The sequence below is a fragment of the Sprattus sprattus genome, assembly GCF_963457725.1.
Source record: "Sprattus sprattus genome assembly, chromosome: 3".
Classification (NCBI taxonomy): domain Eukaryota; kingdom Metazoa; phylum Chordata; class Actinopteri; order Clupeiformes; family Clupeidae; genus Sprattus; species Sprattus sprattus.
The window spans coordinates 12176179-12189634 of NC_137922.1; the positions used below are offsets into that span (position 1 = coordinate 12176179).

The 13456-nt window shown below is 42.6% G+C and overlaps 2 protein-coding genes across 2 annotated transcripts in view; both read left to right on the forward strand.

Moving 5' to 3' along the window:
* Positions 1–273: 273 nt before the first annotated feature.
* On the forward strand, positions 274–1975 carry LOC308361923 (zinc finger protein ZIC 2-A-like; the record flags this gene model as incomplete). Its single annotated transcript, XM_080834408.1, has 3 exons — positions 274–1192; positions 1487–1650; positions 1784–1975. 3 exons carry the CDS (start codon positions 274–276, stop codon positions 1973–1975), a joined length of 1275 nt encoding a protein of 424 aa, XP_080690534.1.
* A 1555-nt stretch (positions 1976–3530) lies between these two features.
* The window catches only part of pcca (propionyl-CoA carboxylase subunit alpha), a 36793-nt gene continuing 26867 nt past the window's right edge, over positions 3531–13456 (forward strand). Inside the window, exons 1-7 of the mRNA XM_080834139.1 lie at positions 3531–3596; positions 4503–4580; positions 6000–6047; positions 6334–6402; positions 7871–7984; positions 8377–8430; positions 11825–11956. Coding sequence (XP_080690265.1) covers positions 3543–3596; positions 4503–4580; positions 6000–6047; positions 6334–6402; positions 7871–7984; positions 8377–8430; positions 11825–11956 — 549 coding nt within the window. The 5' untranslated portion in view covers positions 3531–3542. The remainder of the gene's footprint in view (positions 3597–4502; positions 4581–5999; positions 6048–6333; positions 6403–7870; positions 7985–8376; positions 8431–11824; positions 11957–13456) is intronic.

Consider the following 13456-nt stretch of genomic DNA (forward strand, 5'->3'; position numbering starts at 1 on the left):
TCACTGGTTAAATTCATTGACAGCTTTTCCAACCTTGGAAATCGAAAGAATCGATATTCAAGTTGATTATAGAACAAACAAAGCACAGGATTTTTTTTCTTCTCATTAAGAGTTCTTCAATTCAAGGCTTTTACAGATACATATTCGAATATGTTTTCTATGAGTCACTGTTAAAATCCTTTTCAGGTAGTTTTCAACATTGTTCATAGTGTTTCTACTCTGTGCGGCTGAAGTAACTTTTACGCGCCGTGGGATTGTAAAGTAATCGCGGTGATGTTACTTGATGCAGGCCACCAGCTCCCTAGTTTAGGAGTTGGCACGTTCGCCAGGCATCACGAAAGTCAGGAGAGAGACATGAGCTTCATGGAGTCGGCACACATGGGTGCGTTCAAGCTGAGCCACGACCACTCTCCGAACCAGAGTTCGGCATTCGCCTCCCAGGCGCCAGGATACTCTGCTGCTGCGTTGGCTCACGCGGCATCTTACGCTAATTCATCTTTCAGTTCTACGCGGGATTTCATCCTGCGGAGCCGAGGGTTTGGAGAGTCCAACCCAAGTAGCGGCCAGCAGCACCCCATCTTCAACCCAGCAGCTGGCTCTCTCCATCACTCACACGCAGAGAATCAGGGCCATTTACTTTTCCCGGGGATCCATGATCAACACGCAGCGCACCATGGCTCTCCAAACATGTTGAACGGACGGCTTGGATTGGGGGAAGTCTTCAGCCGTGCTGAACAGTACCACCAGGTGCCCAATCCCCGGGCCGATCACTACAACCAGTACGGGTCAATGGGTCTGAACATGAACATGGCACCTCATCATCATCACCATCATCATCCGGGCGCATTTTTCCGTTATATGCGTCAAGGCATCAAACAAGAGCTCGTCTGTAAATGGATCGACCCGGACAAGCACACAGACCGCAAGAAATCTTGTGCCCAAACCTTCAGCAACATGCACGAGCTGGTTACGCACGTCTCCGTGGAGCACGTCGGCGGCCCGGAGCAGTGTAACCACGTGTGCTACTGGGACGACTGTCCGCGGGCTAGCAAGCCATTCAAGGCCAAATACAAACTGGTGAACCACATTCGCGTGCACACAGGGGAGAAGCCGTTCCCTTGCCCCTTCCCAGGCTGTGGCAAAGTATTTGCGCGATCGGAAAATCTGAAAATCCACAAACGCACACATACAGGTAATTTTTTTTCTGGGCTGGGCATTTCTTATTTTTTTTGTAATTCTATGCTAATATAAAAATGTCTTAACTTGGCAGGTTTTTCTGTATGATTAGATTGACTAAAGTTGTATAGGCCGTGCTGGGCAACTTACTGCAGTGATCTAGATCTAGACTGTGGCACATTTGAGTGGCTTCAGCATGCAAATACAAATCAAGGTCTTTAATACAAATTATTTCTATACATGCTTGTGTGTGTGTTTAGACAAAACTAGTATTTTGCCAAAGTTCTAATGATCCCCCTTGCACTTTCAGGAGAGAAGCCGTTCCAGTGTGAATTTGACGGCTGTGATCGCCGCTTTGCCAACAGCAGTGACCGCAAGAAGCACATGCACGTGCACACGTCTGACAAGCCATATTTGTGCAAACTGTGCGACAAATCCTACACTCACCCAAGCTCCCTGAGGAAACACATGAAGGTAAATATCTTGTTGAGATTCCAGCACTTTCACAACAAAAGACCTGTGGCTATAGGATACTAGGGCTGTATATAATGCATATTTAATGAAGCTCTGATTTCTGACGATGCTCAACTATTTCTCTCCTCCTCAGGTCCATGAGTCTACGTCCTCAGCACCAGACGCATCCCCCACAGAGAGCTCCGGTTACGATTCATCCACACCCTCAAGTTTAGTGTCCCCGTCCTCGGAAACGCAGGGCAACATGTCGCCCGATTCCGTTATCCTCAGTGGTGGCCACGGCAGCATGCCGTCCAACTTTAGCGAGTGGTATGTCCCAATCTGAAGCAGTTCGTTCTCCGCTGCAGGGCAACATTGAGATGGAACCAAAATCCTCGCTTCATACAGAGAAATGTATTATGGACCAAATACCAACTAAGCTGGATACGCCTGGTAGCTTGTCTAGAACTTTGTTCTGCTAATGACCAGGGCCGGGTTGCCCCGATCACGGTGTCTCTTAGCATTTTACAAAGACTTAATAGGTATAGACCTACCTTATTAAAGTGTACCTTAAGAAGCCTTTGGAAAACACTGCCCAGCTTTATACAGACAATCTCAGGTGGACATTTTATAGCTGTGCCTGTGTCTTAAGTACGTTTATAAATGATGTCATTCATATGAAGGATTGTGTGACCTGACCAAAGTGATAGAGTTTTATCTTGTGAATGTATATGTTTCGAATCGTAATGGTTGAGCTGCAGAAGCAATGCCTTGCTACTGCAAAACTGTAAGAATAAATCATGACCATATTATTAATTTTGTAATTTAATATGATACAGATTAAACCATATTTATAAAAGAGATGTTTCATGACTGGTTTGTTGTTTTGAGAATGATAAGAGGCTAAAGGCCGACAAAGTTACAATAAACTCTTGAACTTTATTTCTTTGTCCCATCTAATTACGAAATTAACTATAAAATATCATTATTAATTTCTTTTTTTGTTCAGATAGACTTCACACATTTAATTTAATTCACACACTGGTACTTTACACTCTGTTGTATTTAAGGTGTTTGAACTTGAAAGGACCATTGAAAGGAGTAGTAGCCTACATTTTGTCCTTGGTTTAGCCTCTTTAGCTGGTAGGGTTTTTTCAAAAAAATAAAAAATCATCAAGATGTCTGGATATTCCAATAGATAAAAACATCTATATTTAGTGGAGGTTAAACAGGGTTAACCAGCTCTAATCATCCTGAGATCTATTTTCCATGTTGTCATATGCTCTTATCGAACCCCGATTTGAAATTGATGCAACATAAAACATTACAGGCAAAATTAATGTTAAAGACCTGGTGTAAACTAGACTTAACACTTTTTCATTGATCTTATATTGCCAATTTGGGTTTAGCCTATCTGGCAATCTAGTCATATAAAAAGCACATCAAGCTTCAAGCCCCTAGAACCGAAAAAACCCCAGCTGCAAACTATGCACCTTTCAGGGCAGGCTGTTTCATCACTATTTTTATGAAGATTAGATGTAAAGGTATAGCTATACAAACACTACAATTAAGCCAACCATACTTGGGTGGGCCTACACCTTCCATTATGACAGCAGTTTTATTTTAAGGTGAATTAGACATGTTTAATCGACACATTCAAACCCACAGAGATGGTCCTATTCACCAGGGTTTGCGGTTTATAATACTAGATTTCAATTAGGCCCATCTGTTTGCGCATGGTTCTCCTTCAATGGGGCAGATGCGCTTGGAGATACTGGCACATCTTAAAATGTTCTGTAGCGCTCTCACCCGACGCACAAACGCTGAGCTGTGATTGGAGGGCCGAGCATACTCCCCTTCTTCTGCACAAAACGTCTCCACGCAAGCGCCCTAGCCTCCACGCTCCGACCGTCATGGCGGCCTACAGAGTAACACCAGCTTGGCAAAGAGTGATACGTGCTGTGAAGGTGAGCAGTGCATTACAATGACTCTGAGAGAGAATGCCAGTTTGACTCAAAACAGCACGATACTGCACATTTCTTGTGGGTTCAGGTGTTATTCCGGAAGAGTTGAAAGTTATTCCCTCAGCATATAGACAACCATAACTGGTAGCTCAGATAGCCAAGCTACGCTAGCTAGGCAACACTAACATTACACTAGCGAGATGAAACAACTGGTTAAGTGTCCTTCGGTGAATTGTGCCGTGTGTCGCCTTGTACGACATTTTTGAGACTGTCCTCTGACCAACCAGTAAAGTAGACAGTTAGTTTCTCTTTCTCAGCGTAGTTATATAAACGTGTTCTTGTCAATGTCAAAGTACAGATAATCGGTTGTCGAGACAGCCCACAGTCAGACAGCTTTGAAGCTAACCTCCATCGCTACACAGACGTTTCCCAATGATAGCATCAAGTGTGTGGACGCTTAGTATTATTGTTTTTACTAAATTGCTGGAAATATGTCTTAACAAATGAGCATTTACTCCTTTCTTAAGTGCGCTTTTATCTTACGCGTCATTTGCCAAAGTAGCGTTTGGTTTGCTGGACGTTCCTGATAAATGTCATGAAATGATGACAAAGTAATGATAACTAAACTGCATAGTCATATATTCATATATATATAACGGTTTAAACCACAGAATTAGATGAATGCGCAGTATGTTGGAAATTTTGTGGGTAAATATCCCTCTCATAACACACTGCATCTTTATGTCCACATGACCCCACTGATAAATGTGCAGTTTGTAAATTGAGAATAGAATAAAGTGAATTTGTTTACGCAATAAGTTCATCCAAACTTCATGCTAAGTTAACACATGATTGTATTTCCACTGTTGCTGGTTTCTACGGTGTTATTAATTTCTGTTGTGGTTTTAGCATGCATCTCTCCATTCGCGATGCTGTGTTCTTCTCAGTCGGGTTGAGTACTCCACGGCCTATGACTACAATGAGAAGGTAAGGTCAAACAAGTGCTTCTGTTTATGAGTTCTTATAACTTGCTTTACCTACACAGCTTTCTCTCAGTCATGAGCTGTCACAGTGCCTCAATTTGTTTTTCAAATCACAATAAGAGTTATTGGCCAAGTATATTAGCACACACAAGGAATCATACAATATACAGGCATGGCTAATATTATGAACAGACAATACACAATATACAAGTACATACAGATATTGTAAAAGACAAACAACACAAGTGTCCGTGGTAGTGCGAACAACAATAATGAAATTAAATTGTAATGTTTGAATATTTGCACAATACAGTATTTATAGATGTGAAGCAGCAATCTAGCTATGGCATTTAAAACTGACTATTTTAACAGGGACAAATGGCTCGGCTCTCTCCCTCCCTTGCACACACACATCCCTTTACCTGTTAAATGATAAGTAATTCACTTAACTGTGGCAGATCTGTGTGCTCAAACCATGTTTTGCTGATGCTTACGCATAAATGATTTATGGGATTTGAACATCTCGTAGGGCCATTCTGCTTATTATGCTGTTCGTTGGAGGCTGTTACTTATTGGTGAACCAGTGCACGAAATGGCTTCAAAACGACCTACCTAGCAACAGCAAACTAGGCATTTCTGTGGTCCATCTCATCTCAAAACGGTTGAAAAATGTGTATCAGTAAAACAATTTTGTGACTCCCCCCCCCAAAAAATTCTGCCACATAAAGCAGTATCTGACCTACACTGCTTTTATGGTTGCAAGCAGAGATGCACCGATTGATTGGACACTGGTCATTATTTTCCGATATTCATGCTAAATAATTTGATCCGTGCTCTCTGTAAAGGCCAATCAGAAGAGCTGATCAGATGCTGCTTTTCTTTGTGCGTGGCAAAAAAGTGACCTTAAAATGTGATGTTTTTATTTATAAAGAAAAACTTTCCCTAGATGCCTAAGAAGTAGGCCTGGTTAGAGAATGGTAGCCACGGCAGGTCGTACAAACATGTAAATGTTGAGAAGTGTGTTAAAGAGGGTGCTTATTAAGCCAATTAGGCCACCACTGGATTTCTGTGTGAGTCACTGATTCAGATATGATGCCCTCTGTTAGATGTGTTATACTGATGCAAAAAAAAGACGAAAATGCTTCCCTGACAATATCTGTGTCTTACTGTGGCACTTAAGCAACAATCATATTTTAAGCCCAGTCACGTCATTTGTAATTGCAGCTATTGTCTGTTAAGTGAATTTTAAGGAAGCGATTGTGTGGCATCAGGTCATTGTTGCGCTCAGCCAGTGAAAGCGTTGTGTGTATGTTCACAGACACAAGCACACAGAACACATCCCAAACAAAGCCCCTCACCTGTTGACAAAACACAATTCTAACGCACCTTTTCTGTTTGCTGTTTCCCCATTTCCTTTGCCCAGACCTTTGATAAGATCCTCATTGCAAACAGAGGGGAGATCGCCTGCAGGGTAAGTGTGTGGGACCATGTCCTCACTTCAGGGTGAATGTGTGTATGAAGGTGGAACTAAATAGGCCAGGTACTGACCAAATGAGCTTATGTACTGATGTGCTGCATGTTTTTGTAATAATGAAATAATGGTATCTCCATGTAAAGTAAAACATATGAATAGCTGTTAAATTAATGATTCAGTTTTAAATAGTAGTCTATGTCCAGATCCTATGAGTACGTTATAGTCATGTGGTGTTTTGTCAGGGCACATGATGGTATAGTGAAAGGCTGTGTGTTCTGTTCAGGTGATGAAGACTTGTAAACTGATGGGGATTAAGACGGTGGCGGTACACAGCGACGTGGACTCTAGCGCGGTGAGCCTTATTCACCTATTAATGGAGTTACCATTTATTCTTTTTCTTTGTTCTTATTTTCTCTCTATGCCCTATCTCTCTTATCCCCTCTTCCTCCCCCCATCCCCTTATCTGCAGGGGGGTTGTGGCTCAGGGGGGTGGGTGGATGGATGGGGAGGGTTAGGTAGAAAGCCCTGCTGTGCTTGGTCCTGGTCAGGATGGGCATGGAAAGATGGGGGGAGGGAGGAGGAGAGGAGGTTTGTGGGGGTAGTCTGTTGCAATGGCCCTCTGTCCACCCCCGCACCAATCACTTCATTCTCTTAATTCTTTTCTTACCCCCAAAGCTTTTGTTTAATGCTGTTCATCTTCTCAAGTCATGTTTACATGTATATTTAAAACTTCCTTTTAATATGTACCTGAATAAACCCAACAGGTCATTAGTAGTTGCTTGAATGCAGCTTATGAGTCTGCATTGGCGATATGCAGTAATAATGTATACTGCTGATAGATTTATAATCGATAAATATATTACATGGACAATATCTATTGATGAATGTCTTATTGACATGCTGGGCTAGATGTAGTGGATTCTCTCCTGGCTTTGTGTAGTTTAGTGGCAAGAGACCAATAAACTCTGTCACCAGTAGACTGACAGGTGACAGAGTTTTATTGGTCTCTTGCGACAAATGGTGTGAAGAGCTGGAGTAGTGCTCTTGACTGTGGAGCCCCCATAATTGTTTTAAAAGCTCTCCTAAAAACGCTTAGCTGCATAGGTAGACAATGTGTCTGTGGTGTTTACATTTTGGGAATGTCTCACTTGGTTGCAAGATTGATCTCTAAGCTCCAGGTTGGTTGGGCCTACTAGCAGAATGTTAAGGCGTCAATAGTCAGTTTTTTTGTTACTTCAAAATTGCAGATACTGTTATTCCGTCAGAGTGAATTGTAATCTACACCATTTAGTGATATTCTGGAAAGCCCTTTTTGCTACATGATGGAGCATTGGGTGGTCTCCATGTTGGTGTGGACAGTGATGGCCCCATTAAAAGTGTGTTAAAAAAGCTCTGTGTCTCTTGACACGTATGTGACATGGGAGACTTGTGTAAAAAAAAAACATTGATTATCCTTAAATACCACAGCCTCCCCCCATACACACACACACACACACACACATATACAAACACACACACACACACCTCATGTGCTCCAGTTGGCGACTCTGACACCTCAACAGAGTGCTGTCCTGTACCTAATTAAGTGGTCTGTCAACACATTTGTGTGTGTGAGTGTGAGCGTCTGTCCGTGAGGGAGAGTAGAGGAGGGTTTGTGTTTGTATGCTGAACATTGTGACCTCGTCCTAATAAGCAAAGTAAATAAGCACATTGGAGCCCAAACAGTATTAACATACAATATCCCTCTTGTTGTTTGAAAGTCCTGTTCTTGCTTCTCTGATCTGATTGACGGGCCATGTGACCTATCCCAACTCCTCCAGGTGCATGTGAAGATGGCCGACGAGGCAGTGTGCGTCGGGCCCGCCCCCACCAGCAAGAGTTACCTCAACATGGATGCCATCATGGACGCCGTCAGACGGACCGGAGCGCAGGCTGTGAGTCAGAGAGCGCATTGAAGGGAGTTTGTGAACCAGACCAAGGGGAATGTTTTGAGAACCGTCCACATAATGACATAAGGAATAGCTAGTTGGCATAGTCTTTTGGGTCCTAATAAACCTGCAATGAAGTGTTAGTGCTGTCTGACAAAATGCATTCAATCCCATTCTCACCTATTCTATCCCATTATATCAATAATGTATCAGTAGCGAGATGCTAATAAAAACACGAGACAAGAAAGACATACTGAGAGATTTGGGAACACAAGGAGAAATATGTTTGTGTGTATGTTTATGAAAGGGGTGGAGGTGAAGAGTAGGCTAATAGATATTTTAGAACGTCTGTCTTGTCTGAGCTCAAGGAGTTTTTGTGTTGTGTGTTTTCTCTAAAGGTTCACCCAGGATATGGATTTCTGTCTGAAAATAAAGAGTTTGCTAAGAGGCTGGTAAGCTCAACAACATTGTATTGAATTATTAGGAATGATTGTCGGTTGAGTGTCCCTCAAAACATGTGCACACACACACACACACACACACACACACACACACACACACACACACACACACACACACACACACACACATATATACATATATATATATATATATATATATATATATATATATATATATATATACACACACACACACACTCACACATACATAAACGTGCGCACACACACACATACACACAGAGAGCTGGTTGTACTGGTGAAGTGAAATAGTTGATTTACTTCTGTGCTTAGAAACCAGTGTGGAATGATCTCACTCAGCTCACCCCTGATAGATCAGCTTGTTTGCCAGGATAGCGCTCATTCCTGACATATCGGGACCAACATCCGTCCTGGCCTGTCCCAGATTGGCCCATAAAATGCTATGTTAATTTAGGCCAGCTTCTTTGGTCACGGTAATTAAGCAATAAGCTTTCAAAATGACTGTTGTCATTCACACACCTGTATGGCTACATGTTTTTCTTCGTCTTTTTCTTCTGTTTTCGCTCCCTGGTCTTTGCCTGCTTCCCTGTCTTGACACGAAAAACAAACCAGGGTGCACTCACTCACTCAGATTTGATCAATCTATGGTTCACAGGTTGTAATCAGGGAGGCAAGAAACCACCGAAGTTTGATTTGACTCATTTTTTTGAGTTGATTTTACAGGCCTGTGAGCCTATAACCCTTAATGGGTTTGGATGTATTTGGGTTTGCAGTTGCACCGAGACAAAGAAGGAAAGAATTGTCTATTAGAGCGCCAGTCAAAATGTGTCCAGATTTAAATATCAAACTGCAGCTTGTCAGTCTCAAGTGCTGTCATCAGTATAGATTTTTAGGTGTATGGTCAGGGCTGAACAATAACCAGTAAAAAGTGTTTTTTTTTAGAACACACCACATATTTGCAAAGACATTCTTTTTGATCAACATGTTGTCATACTAAGTCTCGGTCAAAGCTTGACCAAATCCCTTATAGCAACACTATGCAAATCGTAAAACACTATGCCTTTATATGAAACTAGTTTTTGTATCTGCTCCGAAATTCATTCTGATGGCACCTGGTCATGCAAAGGCTCACATAAAGACAGATAAACACACATTTGGCACGTCATGAAAAATGTAAGAAAAGCTTTCCTGGCCAACTACATCACCAAAAGACCAAAAGCAGTCTTTTATCAGTGCAGCAATTGCAAGTATGTTTTGCATGCCTTTTAGGTAGTAAGCCCCCTGGTTTTAGCCCATAACTCCGTACTGCTGCTTTAAGGTAGTTTGCCCCCTGGTTTTAGCCCATAACTCCGTACTGCTGCTTTAAGGTAGTTTGCCCCCTGGTTTAGCCCATAACTCTGTACTGCTGCTTTAAGTGAAGAATAGTGTTTGGTTTAGGTATCAGCATTTCCTATTATTAGGATGAGAGAATTATGTCTCACTTTACAACGGTTATAACCATATCTCATTTAAGTATTCATTTTTAATCCTTTCATTTTCTTGCTATCCTCTATCCTCCCCTTCCCCCTCCCCCTTCCCCAAACACACACTTGTGCAGCTGAGGGGGCAGTCCTTTACCTTCTGTGTGTTTGTGTGTGTGTGTGTGTGTGTGTGTGTGTGTGTGTGTGGAAATGAAGATGTCATTACATTAGCAGCTGAATTGTGAGCCCTCTGCCCCCTCCTCCGGGGGCTGAATGAGAGGTGAATTGCCCACCCCCTCCTCCTGCCCCCCGACAGTTAGTACAGTTTTATGCAGCGCAAACGAGCCGCATGGCCCAGGGGCTCGTTGAAGGGTCCTCAGAAAGAGATCTGTGGGGCTTAAGCCCCCAATGGCCTTTTTAGCATCTTAAAGGACTCAGAGGATGAATGGGAATTGAATTGGAGGAGATGGTGGTGTGTGTGTGTGTGTGTGTGTGTGTGTGTGTGTGTGTGTGTGTGGATAGTGCTTCCTTAGAGCCATTCTATTTTAAAATATTGCAGTTTTTTGAGCTCTCCACACAGTGCCGCTCTCCACATACACACATAAACGCTCACACATACCCGCTCAGTACACACACTCTTTACACATCTACACTGATCTGGTCTCACTTGACTTTTGGGCATCTCACACGCTTTTATTGTTGAAGGTGATGACTTGTTTACACTCACACACTGACACTGTTTCTCTCTCTTTCACACACACACACACACACACACACACACACACACACACACACACACACTGTGAGTGTGATGCTGAGAAGACAATTTTATTGGATTTAATTTGAGAAATTTCACGGCTCCTTATGGAGTGACTTTTCTGTCACCCCGTGGATGTGTATCAGACCTGGTGACAAGAACACCACAAACTTGCTCTCACACTCAGAGCTGTCTCATTCTGCAAACATTTGGACAGACGTTTGCACATACACACTGACACTAGGGTGAGAAAAAAAAGGCTTTTTGGTATGGATTAAGGACAAAGTTCTTGATGTCAAAAAGTTTTTAGTTTACCGGTAGTTGAACATCAATAGTTGTGCAATTTAAACCACCATGAACACGAGCAGAGGAGAAGCCTGTGTAATTCCTCTTCAATATAGAGAAAAGTTAAGTTATGTCTTACATAATTGTCAGAAATTTGCTTTGGCCAATTTTTTAACCAGATAACAATCAGACAAATATCAATTCATTCAGCATGGTTACCGTTTCCTCCTAATTATCTACTACAACCGAAATGTTTGTTTGCCATTACACTGAGTCCCCATTGACTGTAATGGCATTTAGTGAGGAGTCATGCAGCTACATTTCCATTGTAATTAAAGGGCCTTCTCTAAGGATTCGCAAGGGCCTCGAGCTCAGGAAATAAGTCCCACCTGATGCTCGGGTCCAACAAAGGGATGGGGAGAAAGAGAGGGATCACACTTTCCCGTCCTTTCTCATGGCGTCGTTCAGGCTCTCTGTATCTGCAGGCCGTGCCCGAGGGTGCCCATCTATACCCTGGTGTGAATACCCCCAGGGGGCACAGGCCACTGGCCTGAGTCATCTCATGGGAGAATTCCCCCGTGCCCGATTACTCCAACGGGAGGGAATGCCTTTACATTAACACGGCTTGTTAAACCTAGAAGGCTGTGTGAAGGGTCAGATAGATATAAAACTTATGTTATGTCAGGTTTGTTTCATAAAAGGGAGTTTTATGGAGAAAACTTTAAGAGTTTGTGCAGTAGAGTTAATTTGGTTGAAGTATCCGCTGTGTTTTATTTACACTAACCTAGCTGTTAATGTTGGAAAAGCATATATTGCAGGAGCTGAAAGCTGTCCATGGATGTGCCTGAATAACCTAGGTGATTCTGCTTTTGGATATGCCTAATGGTCTGTTCTTTCTCGGCAGGCGAGCGAGGGGGTGACCTTCATTGGGCCTGACACAGACGCCATTCAAGCCATGGGCGACAAGATCGAGAGCAAGATCATCGCCAAGGCAGCCAATGTCAACACCATCCCTGGATTTGATGGAGTTGTCAAGGTGACCAGATAATCATAATATCAAAAATCACTTCATCCATGTCATGTTCCTTTATGTTGCCTCTCGTCTTCTTATATTGGTGATTTCTACTGGCCAACATCTCTAGTGCATCCCAGTCATAGACAGACAGATAGAATTATTAAGATAGGATGGATAAATAACGGCATTAATGAATCCTGTAAATGCACATGCTGTTAAATAAAATCTGATTCTGAAGTAGATTAAGAAGTCCAGTTGTGCAGGTCACAATCAGAGGTAGTGGGCAGATAGTACGTAATGAAAGGATAATAGACAGGGAATAAATACTTAATACTGCTTTTAAATCATTCATTGATTAATTTATTCATTCATTTATACATTAAAGCAGAGAGGGAGAGAAATAGGGCCAGAAAGAGAGAGAGTTCTTCCAAAAACGGATCTCAATCTCCTCTTTCCTAACCAAAACAAGCTGATGGAACTGCCACAGGGCTCGACCATCAGCATCTCTCCCCCCTCTCTCTCCCTGCTGCTGGAGTGGGCTTTAATTGTCCCACGTTTGGCCGTTTTAACACTTCCTGCATTGATGGGCCTCATAAAAATGAAGAGGGGGGGGGGTCTAGTGGGGACTCTGAAAGGGCCGGCCGTTGGGCCGCGTTTGCATCTGAGAGGAACAGTTATTGGGGAGGGGGGGTGGGGGGGACTGCCATCGCCATCTTGAGCTCTGCTGATGTTATCTGTCATCTCTCACACTGGTGTGAAACAGACCCCGGGACTGCAAAAGCAAACCACAGCCCTGTTGTGTGTATGTGTGTGTGTGAGTGAGTGATGGAGGAGATGTTTAAGGTTACCATGGTGATGGATGTGTTAACAGTAGTAGGTTAACTAAAAGTAATATGTAGCGAATGGGACGAGATGGCACAGACGTAATTAAACACTAACGATTGTGTCATCATTCTCAAAACCTTAAAACAGCTCTCACAGCATGTAGCTAACATTTATCAGTGCTAACAGTGCGGTGGGTGTTTGTTAGGCAAGTATGTGGTTTCAGCTAGAGTGCAAGGTTATTTAAAGCAACAATAGCTAAAACTAGACTAAAATACGTTGCTACGGAGAAATTGCCCTGAATCTTAGTCAAACTAAAACATTGCACAGGCACTCTGTGTGTTTCTATCTTTTCTCATCAAAATTGTATAGGTCAAATTGAGGAGACTGTCTAGCAAAGCAAATAGACAACCATAGTGAACTTGTCAACACCGTTGGCTGCAGAGTCTAAAGCAAAATTAATATCTCAAAATCAGCTCACCAATAAAAGGGTTCATATCATCCAAACCACTTGTGGATACTATTAAATGAATTCACATAGCCATTGAACTATACTGAGATAAATAATGGAACATCAATGTTGCAAGGGTTTACTCTGATATCAAGGTAGTGAATGAAAGGGGGAAAGTCCCCTATTGCCCTTGCCCTTCTCGAAGACAGGAATCTTTTTGCACAAATTCCCACTCGAACCTGCCAGAA